Source organism: Aquila chrysaetos, chromosome 19 (assembly GCF_900496995.4).
Source record: "Aquila chrysaetos chrysaetos chromosome 19, bAquChr1.4, whole genome shotgun sequence".
In the NCBI taxonomy this organism is placed as follows: Eukaryota; Metazoa; Chordata; class Aves; order Accipitriformes; family Accipitridae; genus Aquila; species Aquila chrysaetos.
The window spans coordinates 18,295,379-18,308,498 of NC_044022.1; the positions used below are offsets into that span (position 1 = coordinate 18,295,379).

Sequence of the window (13,120 nt, forward strand, 5' to 3'; positions counted from 1 at the left end):
TGAGGGAAACTGTGTGGCAAAGGGTTTTTTTCCCCCCCTTGGATTCTTTCATTGCCTGTTGCTTTCTAACACAACAGCCCAGTCAAGATACGTAACTTTTGCAGCAATTTGAGTAAGTGTGGCTACTCAGATGGGAGCCTGTCTCATTCACGGAAATTGTTCTGTCCAAGAATTTTTAGCTGCCACAAACTTACTGGAACTGGAATAATTCAAAATACAATGTCTGGGCTGTTTCTAATAATGCTGAAGGTATTATAGCTCTGCTGCTTTTTTTCTAGTTTCTCGGTTTCTTGGAAAAAGGAAGAAGATACCTGTCAAAACCTCTGGCATTCTCATAATGAGAGAGAAAAAGGATTCACTTCTTGGGGCTTGAAATTTTCTGTGGTAATAAAAACTTGGTGTTTTCTCAAAGTTTGGGTAAGTGTTTTAACGAAAGATAACCCAAATACTGCCACAGACATTGTAAACTACTCCACAGTTACTGTGCCAAATGATTGTTAGTCAAGCACATTCAGTTTCTCCCGAGATTGTCTGCAGAACGAAGGGTAGGTGTTAGGGAGATAGGGTGTTAGTGGTAGGGAGGGTGGGCGGGCACACGGTACGGTCCTTAACACTTCTCTGTAGGCAGCACAGATTTCAACCCATGTTCATAAAGTCAACGTTTTTCTGTTCCAACTTCTGAACATCTTGTATTCCTACCACAATGTTGGCATGAACAGGAATGAACTACTGAACATGACCGCTGTCAGCTGCGTGTCTGTAGTCAGTCCTATGAGCTTAGAAGGAAAGGGGCTGTAGGAACAGGTACCTGTAATCTGGAGGTATGTGAAATGCATCAACGTGTTTTTCTTTAGCTTCATTAATCAACCTATATGATGACTGATTCTGGCTATCCAGAAAGTGTGCAGATTTCTTTGCAGCCAGTGCGCTTCTGTGTGAGAAGGAAGCATCCTCTTGAATAAAACATTTTTGTTACCTACTGGAAACAAGTATTTGAGAAATTAGTTCCTTGTTAAGTATTAATAAAAGCTGCATTGCAACAAAAGTCATTCAAAGCTAGCTAGAGGCAGAGCTGTTACCTTACAACCATCTATGAAATATTTTTAGTCCAGAAACCTTGTTCTCTGAAATGTGTTTTAAATTTATGATACTGATACTACCATATTACTGCTGAATTCAATGCTTGGGAGGAAAACTAACCTAATATGCTTCTAGCCTAATATGCTTGACCTAATTTGTTCTTCCTTTATTGAAAATTGGACTCGTGTACAAGAGGCAGAGTTGATACTGTGCGCTTCTAGACCCCAAGGGACTTAATTTTTTTTTAAAGGGATGCCTTGTAATTCAAGTTACATTGTTGTGTACAAAAACATTAACCCAAACTTCTAATGTCTGCCTTCATCTGTGAAAGCAGTTAACATTTGGAGTGTCTACTCATGAACAAAACCTACAACAAAAGCATTCAATTCAGAATTATTCTTTAATTGTAGCTCTGCAAATCAGAAGCCTGTCAGCACTTCTGTTACAAAATTTTTATTTCAGTGGATTTATAACTTAAATGGGATGCTTATGCTTTCCAAGAGCAGTTAGCAGCTGTAAAGCTGGTAAAACGAATGGAGAATATTAAAATGTAGTTGAAAATATTTTTTTTAAGAGAAAGGTTTTCACATGTTTATGGAAAAAATGAAGTAGTTCATAGAAGACGTGCTAAGACTGAAGGTTAATACAAAGCAACAACTTCGACTGTGAATGAGCCAAAGCACTGAAACTTTTCAAATCGGTGTTCTATACTTTTTTTCCGTATCATTATAAAGGTTCACGTTGTTGCTACGTGCTCTGTGAGCACAGTGGCATTGTTCAGCATTTCTTCTTTTGCTGTTATTCTCAACAATATTTTGCTTTAGAGTGCAGACAGTTAAGTTTATTATTGAACCGTTATATTGATGCACATTGCCTGAAGACTGCAGTGTGGTTGGGACTTCTACAATGAAAAGTGGCTAAAAACTTCAGCGTGGTTGAGTGGCAGTACCAAAACCTTCAGCGCACAATTCTTAAGCTAAAGCATGTGTCATTTTAATGAATTTTTGCATTTCAGAGTTTTATTATACAACGCGCATATGTTTTATCTGAAACTGTCCCATAAGGGTACTTAAGTAAACATAACTTTTCAGGGGTATATTGCAATCTGTAGTGTTGTACCTCCTCATTTTCCCTCCATACGTTGTAGGTATTCACTGAAATTTAGGTACAGTTGTCTGCAGAATGAGCAGTAGCTGTGAGAGAGCTGATAGATTTTGCCAGAGCTTCTCCATATTCTGGTAATTATGGTTTAGTACAAAACGGAGCATAATACTGCCTGAGAGGCACGTGCTGAGTGCTGCAGTTACACTCTGAATCCTATATAAATATCTAGTCCTCAGGCACGTTATCATTTATCAGACTGCAGATGACAAGAACGATATTTGCCAAACCGAAGTCCAATCAGGCTGAATTAGGTGAACTGGGGTGGTTTGAGAATATAGAAAGAAAAGCTAGGCCCGTTTCATCCATTTCTCAGATTTGCCAGGACTAGGTACTAAGTACGGATACGACTATATGTAAGTAGCTGTCCTTAATGGTTGTTCTTTCAAAAACCTGGGATCTCCCCCAAGCAGTCCCCGAGTGCCGATCTCCGCTGACGGCTGGATAAATCCAGTACTGCCACGGCTAGCAGCAGGGCACGAGCTTTGTTCCAGCCCTGCAGCGTCTCGGGACTTGCCAGGCTTGCGTTGTCTGAACTTCTCGTCGCCTGCCTGCAGCGTTGTGGCAGCTTGTTTGGCTGTTAGAAGTTTTCTCGTGACCAGGTGGCTATTGCCTTACTTGTTTCGCTGTTGTTTCTCCTTTCATAGTTATCTGGTATAACCCTATTTTTTATACAGATACTAGTGACAAGCAGTTTTTCTGTGTAGAACAACATATTTATGATTCTAGCATCACGCTGTAGGGGAATACAAGCCTCATAGAAGCGGGGGCCTTGACAACTGAGGTATGGCATGTGGTGTAGAGGACCGTGGGCATGGGACAACTAGAGCAGGGGCACAGGATGATAGTGGAGACCCCAGGAAGATAAACAGCTCATAATCATTTTAACTGCTTCGTTATTGAAAGGTTTGTCTGTAATAATATGCTTTGTTTTTTCTTTTTCTGTAATAAATAGCAACTAAATATTCTTTGATCACACAGTTACGGTTTCAAGTATACTAACAGTGAACTTGTCTTTACTTAGTGTGTTTCTTTCTGCCCGTAATTAGACAGGCAGGATCCTTGTGTTTTACTCCTCTGCTGTGGCAGTGGGCGACGCTATGCAAGTGCCCACACTTGTGCACGGCCGGGTGCCAGGATAATTCTGTCTGAGCTGCGGGCTGAAGATGGAGCTTCGGTGCAGGCAGGAGGTGCCAGGGCATGCCGGCTCGGGTGGGAAGAGTACGGAAACATGGGAGGCAGAGAGAGCTGAGGAAGCAAAAGCAGTGCTTCAGGAGGGGGGTGTTGGTTCCAGGAATATCTGAAGGGATGAGTGATGTCAGCGGGAGCTAAATCTTTCAGTGTTCGGTGTTCGCAGCTGACCGTGCTTCCCCAGCCTGACGTCCTGCTGCTTATGGGTTACATAAGGGTGTGTTGTCGCAACAGTCGCTGTGTCCAGCAACCATGGCTTGAGTTTCCTGCTAAAAATACAGCCAAGTTTGGAGGTAAGTGGATGGCAGCATCAGGAATGCGTCAGCAGTTTACTGTCAGCAAGCTAGCAAAGCACATCTGAGGAAGGTGCCATGTAAACACAGCAAGTCTATTCTTATCTGATACCCTCCTGTGAAATGCTTTTCCCATTATCGCCTCTCCTGTTCTTTCCCTTTATGGAAGGTTTTAACGTGTTTGCACTTTACTTGAACCAGGTCCAGCCCCTCCTGCATGAGGCGCCTAACAAACCAGTCCTCCTCCTCCTCCTCCATTCTTTGAGCTCCCCAAGCCCATCCAGAAAATGGATGTGCCTTACAGGTTGGGTTGAAGAATAGCTCATAGATTTTCTTGGATGAGGAAGATGATGTTTAAAGGTGTAGGATCCATCAGGACGAAAACTGTGTTGACACTGACAGGAGCTGCCTTGACTTCACAGATTATAGCTGGCACAAGCAAGTACAGAAGCAATCCATGGGACAGACAGCTCCTAAACCATTTAGGCTTTCTAAGTTCCTCCTGCTGACAGTGATTAACAGAAGGAACTGCTGAATTTGACTAAGAGCTCAACTCTAATACACCACAGACTTGCAGCTAAACTACAGGGCAGAACGGTAGCCAGTCTTGCTTTACTGGAGCTACTTGTAGGCTCAGTGGTGTAATGGAAACAGTCTTTTGCCTTAAAAAAGCCTGCTCACTAAATTCAGCTCCTACTGGTTTCTCTAGGGACAATTTCTGTGTAGCAGGTGTTGCTCAGTGAGGAACGCAGCACTTACTTTGGTTCGACTTGGAAGAGAATGGCATAGCAGAAGCAAGATTTCTGTATTTCATTTAATTAGCGTTGTCTTCTTTGCTTTGCCATAGGGAAGTCCATGATGTTCACCATCATTCAGCTCTCTTAATGGCTCTCTTAACTGTACGTTAAAAATCCCATGAATGAAAATAGAGGAATTTAGAGTAAGAGAAAAAACGGTCCATGCTGCGTATATCCTACTCCTACCAGCTGCAGGGAGGAGGTCCCCAGCTCCTTTTGATGCTGTGTCACCTGGACGTTTCAGCTCTGCCTCCTTGGGGGTTTCTGCAGCATTGCCTGGGAGGTGCACAAAGTCCTCAGTGACTTTCAGACCCAGTCAGGATCTTCCAGAACCTCATCCTGCTGCTGTTTTCCTTAGGAATAATGTGGGGTCACTGCAGTAGCTCTTCTCTGCAGATGCTGCACAGCACCTCTTACCCTCTGAATGACACCACTGCAGGATAAACTATTTCTGCTCTCAAGCAACTTTGGTTATTTTAAAAGACCCGTGATTGACATATTTAATCATTATCTTGCTTTAAAGCAGAGAACAAGCAACCTCTTAAGATACATTTATTAATTTTCATGGGTTTCAGTCAAGTGCACAGAAAGAGAGGACCACCAGCAGCACTTAAGGGGCTGTCTATTCAGCGGAAAGCACTACAATGAGAGAGTGCAAAGTGCTGTCTTTCCCAATAATCTCTCCATGGCAAATGCTTAAAGCAAAGAATGAAGCAGGTAGGTTTTAATCCCTTCATGCATACCTATGCTTTAATTCCAAAGTGCTTTAGGGCCTTCTGAATGAAAAGTTGCATCTGGATCATTAGGCATGAGCACTCCTTGCATGTGTCTGATCCTTTTTTAACCCATTTCACCTTTCACAGGCTCCTGTAGCAGTGAGCTTCACCTGATAATCCCATGTAGTGTGAGTAATCCCTTTGTTTTAAACCTGCTGCCTGGTATTTCGTTAGGCAGGATGGACAGGAACAGCAATAGTTCCTCCGCACAAGGAAAGCGTTTTGGGTCACTGAGGGCTGCTGGCCAGGTGTTCAGGTCATCTTCTCTTGCAAAATACTACGCAGTCTGTAGAGTTCACATTTGCTTGGCCCTTATGAAGATACAGAGATTATTTTATAGGTTATCTATAAAAGAAGGACAGAATAATAGAAATTGGGCCTCTGGAAAAGTCAACGTACAGCACCTGTACTGATTGTGATCATCTGCTTAATGGGCTGATTGACTGCTTTAGGACCTTTCTCTTGCAATGTCTTTTTTAGATCAGCTGAAGCAGTTTAAAAGTTTGACCTGGACTTGACAAATCACTTTGGCTTAACCAAAAAACTAGCCGAATCCAAATGTCCTGTTCTTACACCTGAACTGTACAGTTACTGAGAAGATTTATGAAACTTCTGCAGCTGGTGTACTTGTACTTCAGTCATCAGCATACCGGGATAGGGAAATTTTAATTTCTTTGGTCCACAAAGGCAGTCCCCTGATGCGTGAGTCAACTTTGGGAAGGGTTGCTAAATTACAGGGTGTTGAGAGAAACACTTAATCCCAAACTCTTAATCTTCAAAGGTTTTTAATTAGTTTGAGTTTTTATTAAGCTTAAGATCTGCAGAGCTTTTTTTGAGATGGTTCTATTTCTATTTATTGATCGAAAAAACACACCAGAATAACTATTTTAAATCACTACCAATTTTGGTGCAAATGAAAGAGTGTTGTAACTGGATTGTGTTTATTGCTTACTCAGTGGAAAATGGAGCATGTAGGTTATCCCCACTTTCCAGCCATCACTAAATTGACCAAGTGTTATGGCTTCCTTTCCAAAGGCAAGCCAAAGGTATTTCAACCATAACAGAATCTGAAATAAACTTCCTGGCACTGTCCCTTTGAGACTGATTTTCTAAAGAGACAATTGGCAAACCGAATATCCAAGTGATATTTGGTTCATCCAAGTTTTAATTTTGCCAAATTGTTTTGCAGCCCCAGTCTAGGCTGAAGGGTCTGTTTCGTCCAGCTGTATGATTCACAGATTGTTTCAGCCAGGTTGAGTGAATGAACTGTGCAAATGGAATTAGGGAAGGACAGAGTAGGCGATCCAGTGTTACCCGTTTGTAAGGAGAGCCTGAAAAATCCCCCCCGCGCTTTGAAATTATGGGCAGGCAGAGCTGCACAAATACAGCAGCCTTTGGGCTGGGAGACAGTGGTGGTTCCTTGGTTGCCCATCTATAGAAAAGGAGATGCTACTGACTGAAGCAGGGAAGGCAATCTCAGCTCTGAGTAACTGATCCTCTCAATACCAAAAATATGGGACTTTATGGAAATCAATTAGTATAAGCCATTTATAAGTGGTTTCGTTTCCTTATTTAGAAGGGTTTGGCTATCACTCTTCCTCAGTAGAACTTTATAGAGAGGAATGGAAATGGATTTAAGCTATTTTGTATACTTCTTAGGATGTAGCGGGTCATGATGAATCGTACATTCATACAGAGTTATCAGTTAAGTTGAGAAGAGGAACAAAGCAATCGATGCTGGCTGTGCATTCAGCCTAATGTGAGCTGTAATTTATTCTTACAGCTTCAAACTGCACAGGGAAACAAGAAGAGATAAAATGTTCTTTTGCAGCAGCAAGGTAATGGCACAGAACTTCAAAGGCTAACTACCACTGGAACGTTTGTTCACTGGTTTATACTATTAAAGAGATTGCTGTAAATGGAGGAGGAAGCACGCTTTGTCAGGTATTTCCTTTTTACGTGGAAATTCCTTGTTTGCCCTATTCTCTGATGATCCTACGGCAGCAACCGCTGACAGATCCAAAGCTGGCTGCTGTTCACAAGGAAGAGGCACTGGTGGCTTTTTTCCACCCTCCAGATATCCTAACCCTTCCTTGGGGGCACATTCAGTTACTGCCCACTGCAGTTAACATAAAGCTATGACGGAGCAGGAAGAGTGGGCGATTCAGAAAAAGGGAAGAAAAACCGGTGCAGTTACGTACCAGTCACCGTTCACAGGGTATCACATCCTTCAGCAACACCTTAAGATAGAGATGCGGAGATGAACAACTTAATAACTGTGAGTGGCCCCAGTTAAGCAGAAGTAAAGACAACAACAAAAATGTAGTCACTGTTCTGGTGTCCTCAGCATTGACTACTTGTGTCTCTTAAGCGCATGCTGACAAGGTCAGTTAAGCACTACTTTTTCCACCAGAAGAGGTAAAGCATGGACTGTGGAAGTGTAATTTCCTCCTCGTGTGCCTAAGGCTTGATTTGTGAAAAGCAATTTAACAGTAAATTGTGAGCACAACATCCATAGGTACACAGTCCTTCATCTTTCAGAGAGGCTTATTGGAAGTGATGCCAATGAAAGCCTCTTTTCTTGGTGGCGTATATCCCCCAAAACAACTTCCCAAAGGACTGAACTATAGTAATTTCTGGTTCCCTTGTCTGAATTCAAGGCATCTGAGATGAGAACAACTCCTTCTATAGCCTAGTAATTGTCCTGTTTCTCTAATTCTGTCTTTTTTAGTACCACATCTGTTCTATTCCCCATAAAACAAAAAGGATTTTATTCCCACAACCTGGTGCAATTTATGGTTGTGAGAAAAACTGTAGCATATTTTACATCAGAGAAGAAATTGGTTATTATCAGCTCCCACAAACTGGAATGTGATTTTAATAAAATTCTAGCAATTTTATTAGTTGTAAAGCATGTAGATGAGAAGTACATTTAAAGGGCAAATGAAGAAAGAATCAATTTTTTTACAAATTAAACAGTTTTGTACAATTACCCTTCTCGTGCATTTCAGTTTCTCTTTGAATGTAAAAGCAGCTTCTGGTGGGAAACCTTCTTCAGGTCTCATATGAAGACAGAGTAACCTCAAGCCCCATGCCAACAGTAACAATGTCCTCCAGCTCCCTCAACTGGAAGAAGACATCTGCATGAAAGACATCTCCTGGGAAAAAACAGGAACAAAAGCTGCCGTGGGTTTGGGACTAGTGAAAGTACCAAAATGAGCAGGGAGGTCAGCTTTTGGTTATTCCCCCAAATCTTTGTTTTCCAAAGTGCAAGTAAAGGAGGGAGGCGCACAGTGACTTTCAGAGGGATGGACACTCGCTCCCCAAGAAAATGCTTTTGGATTTCTGCATATAAGCACCTGTTTTCTCTGGTTATCAAGAATGGCTAGTGCTGCTTTGGCAATTGGCAGGAGGGCGAGTATATTATTTTTTCAGGAAAAGAAAGCAAATCAGTATAATGAGGATTCTACCAGTCCTGCAGAATAGATTCTAAAATACAGAGATGCCTTTGGTGTCTTGTATTATAAAAGTAACTATCAGAACAAGAAAAATGCACATGCTGAGGAGTGTTATATTTTTTTCTCTTGCAATGTGTGCTTTTGATCACTGCTCCGGACAAGATTTACAGGTAGCTTGGCAAATAACTGGTTTTGTAATTGTACATCCAAAATAACGGGTCCTCAAAATTGGCAGATATTTCAGGGAACTGATTTTTCTTTCTCCCCACCCTCAAATTTGCTTCCATCTAGGGTTGTTGTTAAAGCTACAGTTTTGTCAGGATCAGAGAAGAATTAATTTCTAGCTCAGGAGTTCTTTGATACACAGAGCTCCCCCTCACCCTACCGGTACACTTGCATGCATTCAGAAGGTTGCAAACTCAGATACGGTGAGCAGTCAGGAGAGACTGGGTCACTGTAGTAGCCTGACTTACACTACGTTTCAGACTCGGCTGTTTGACCGAGGTTTTCGAAGCCGCCGTCCTATGCTACTTCTTTCAGTGTCCCTGCTGCTGCCTGCACAGTGAAGGCTGCGATGGAAATCTGCCTCTTTACTTCTTCCCAGGCTTCGTGTTGATCAGCTTTGCTTTCAATATCAAACATGGCATCATAGATCCCTGGGAAGGACTCTCCAGCATACTTGTTGTGACTGCTTGGAGCAAAGATGACATGTCTGTGGGGACAGAAGAAAAAAATGTAGGTGTACTAAGTAAAAGTAACCATTAATGGGGGGTGGCGTGGTGGTGTTCATTGTAAGGCACTGTATGTGTGCTACATAAAGCAGCTACAAATCCCATGAAGACCAGAACTTACTAAATACACAGGAAACTTAGCTGGACCTGTCTTTAAAAGCACAAGAGGAAGCAGCCCCCGGGGCAAAATCTATGGGAAAGGGCACAGATTTAGGACACGTAGCCTTCATCTTGGGAAGAGATGACACGTTTGTCTAACTAGGAACAAAACAATGTTAAATTTTTTTGAAAATGAGAGCTCAACATACCTGCTGAACTAATATGGCAGTCTGGAACAGGGAATAAAACTAGTTATGGGTGTACAATAAGAAGTGGAACAGAAACTTCAAAAATAACTAAGCAGCTGAATGATGGTCAGCAGATCTGGGAAAGGAATGTAAAAAGAGGGAAACAAATCTATGGGAGACTTCTTGAGAAAAGTATGAATTCTTCAGAGAAAAAGTGATCATATTGGAACAGAACTGTGCAAAAGTATCAATTTTATTTGTTGGTGGTTTGGGTGGTTTTTTTTTTAATAATGAATAGTTGCAGATCTGCTTTTAAATTGATTTTGTTCATATGAAGTATCAAAGCACATTTGTAGCATGTGAAAGAGTCCTCCCAAATCAAAATAAACACTAAAGCTACATTAATAAATGCAGGCAAGTAAAAAAAAATTTCAAAATCCAGACAGGTCTAAATGATACCCAACACCCAACAAGAAGAACTGTAGAAAACAACCATTTCATTCTTCCAAAAGTGTGAACAACAGTTTATCCTAGGAGGAGGGACGTGTGATTCTCAATCCTACCTGCCTGAGGGACTTCTGGCTTGGTGTGAAAGCCATCAATCAGTGAGTCAGATATATCCAGTCATTAGGAAAAAGTGGATACTGAGAGTAAAGTGACATAGTCACGCCTGACACTGGAAGCTAGCTTTTTGTCAAGTGTTACTAATAAATGCACTGGGTTTCTATAAAGGGTATTGTGGTGCACCGAACATTGTCTTTCTCTGGGCCCATGCGCTTGTAGAGAGAAAACTTCAAGAATAACTAGTTAATGATTTAAGCTAATAGGAGCATCTCTAGAAGCAGCCAAAGCTGGGACAGATGGGACTCTGCATCACAGCTCATCTGTCCTGTGCTCAAAGGTCACTCTCTCCAAGCTCTCCCTTCTGGATGTCTCTCTTCACCTGACTCTCACTACACATCTGTTCTCATCCTCTTCTCTCTTTTACTCTACCCTTGTTTCTCCTCTCTTTTCAATACAGTTGATTCTCCACTCAAGCCTGACTTTGTACAGGTTTAAAAGAGCAAGTGGTAAGAGAAGTGGTACTACACACCTGCAGGTAAAAGTCACAGGGTATGATGGCTAATAAAAACAGAGTGCCAGACCCAAGAAGAGGAATTAGGCATCACAAGACTGGTGCAGCCAAGGAGCTCTCCTCAGGGGTTATAAACAAATTCTGCTACTTACTGGGTTGCACCTAAAATGATCTGTTGAGCAGTAATACCTATATGAGGCCTATACAGCAGTTAAACTGACCAGTCAGTTAGGGTGGGCTTCACCTGCAAAATTCAGTGCCTTAGACAGCTGGTCAAGAAACTTGTAACCTCACCTGTAAAACTTCCTTCCTGGTAAGCCAAGAGGATCAATGAAAGCTCTTTCTATAAACATCAGCTGATCATTCATGATTCGCACTGCAACTGGACTGCAGAAAATGGAGACAGAGACATTTTACATAATGAGGAAACATGACTTCCCAGTTTCATTTGAACAGTTTTCCTCTTCTTTGGACAGAAAAAAAAGATGGCAAAGATGGTCTACAGTTTGCAAAAAGATGAGGTTTTGCAAAAGGAGATATTAAATACATGCTATATTAATGCATTAGGATTTCTGTGTTAGAAAACTCAACTACAAGTTTTCACACTATTCAAAATAAAATGGGAGACTTCCTGAGAGTGTCAGATACTTGCTTGGTATTAAATGGCACTGGAAAGATCTCACTTAACAAGGGGAGAGGAAGGCCAAGATTTAGTTCAAGATGAAGATAGCCAGATTTTGGTGTCCACCCATAAGCCAAGTGTCCAAATTCCTGCTCTAATCTATACAGTAACATAGTAAGGGTGGGTTTCAGTTGCCTAAACACAGCTATCTGGTACCATACTAGGTGTCTAGGAGCACCTGGCCTCCAGCCACTGCACTCAGAGGGCACAGGAGTCCCAAACGGCCCTCAGGTTTGCAAGCATCACACAGATACCTTAGATACTCTGAAGCATTATCTGGTCTCCTTGAGGTGTGCTGAAAGTACATTCTGGCATCACCTACAATGCTCAAGTGTAGGTGTCTAAATACAGAGCTCGGTCCAATTTTAACTTTGGTACCTGCCTTTCCATGTATTACAATAATTTTAATGACAAGCTGATACTAGTAATAAGCTCTACAGCTGATACTATTCATCACGGAAAGCAGAATTCATCTTAGCAGATATTTCCTGTCTCAGAGTTCAAGGGCTCTATTCTACACTAATTGGAGAGACTCCTTGTGTAGTCACTGGAAAGAAAGAACTGCCACCCTGGGTACCTAAGGCAGATATACATATATATATTAAAAATATATTTTTTTTCCAGACTTACTCTTTCTTGTCAACTTGTTCAAGTCTTCTGTGAAATTCAGCAGCAGCCTTTGAGAAGTTCGCCACAGCAGAAAAAAGAGGATCTAGAAAGGGAAGGACTTTGTGAACAACTTCAGAGCATCTACTGAGCCCCATATACCTCTCAGTTGCCCAGTGGGAGAAAAACTACATTTGTTTTGCTGATATAATTGCATTAATTTTGTTGTCTTTCCATAATTCATTAGTTTCCCTAGTGCAGACTTGAAAGAGCTGCACTACTAGCAGTCATAAACAAAGACCTTGTGCAACGAGGCCGACAATAAAGCAGAATGCTTGATAAAGCTTTCACGAGTATACATCTTCCCTCTGCCTGGCAAGGAAAAGACAGGCTGGTATTGCAAATGGGGAACTCTGCAGTTTCCTTTTTAAGAAAGGGATGCACTGCAGCATTTTGGTGTAAAAAGCCTGACTGACATAAAAAATAGCAGCTCTTCCAGCAGGCTATGGAAGGACAGCAGGATTTCTCTCTTGGAACATTATGTCCTATTCGTACCATAACAGAAGAGTGTGATAATGTAGATTGGATAGTATTAGGTGAGGCATAAAAGACACAGCTGTCATGGAACACAGTGATAGACAAAGTAGATTAAAGTAGCCAAGTCCCGTGCTTGCTCCACACCTGCACCAGAGCTGCAGCACCGGAGGTGTCTCTGCCATGACCCTGCATGCCGTCCCACAGGGCTGCTGCTCACACCCCAGGATTTTGCCTGTTATGCCTGACTGTGTGCAGGCAGGCTGGCGGGTAAGTCAGTTGCTTTTTCCTCCTCTGTCCCTGGCAGTACGTCCAAGCCGTATGGAATAACTTAGCCAAAGAAGCAGCAGGCCTTTCTTTTAATGACAATATCAGCTGCGATGATTTTCCTGTGGATTTAATACAGACCTGGGAAAAGTATCAATTTATACAGCTAATTTTTGTAGAAT

The 13,120-nt window shown here is 41.9% G+C and overlaps 1 protein-coding gene across 4 annotated transcripts in view; it reads right to left on the reverse strand.

Moving 5' to 3' along the window:
• Nucleotides 1-1,461: 1,461 nt before the first annotated feature.
• The window catches only part of LOC115353458 (N-acetylated-alpha-linked acidic dipeptidase 2-like), a 43,504-nt gene continuing 31,845 nt past the window's right edge, over nt 1,462-13,120 (reverse strand). For 2 of the 4 annotated variants that reach the window (XM_030042903.2, XM_030042904.2), the window contains 3 exons: nt 12,162-12,243; nt 11,144-11,236; nt 1,462-9,468 (listed from right to left, as the gene is read on the reverse strand). In XM_030042903.2, coding sequence (XP_029898763.1) covers nt 9,279-9,468; nt 11,144-11,236; nt 12,162-12,243 — 365 coding nt within the window. In that variant the 3' untranslated portion in view covers nt 1,462-9,278. The remainder of the gene's footprint in view (nt 9,469-11,143; nt 11,237-12,161; nt 12,244-13,120) is intronic. The other 2 variants (XM_030042905.2, XM_030042907.2) reach the window with 1 other exon arrangement.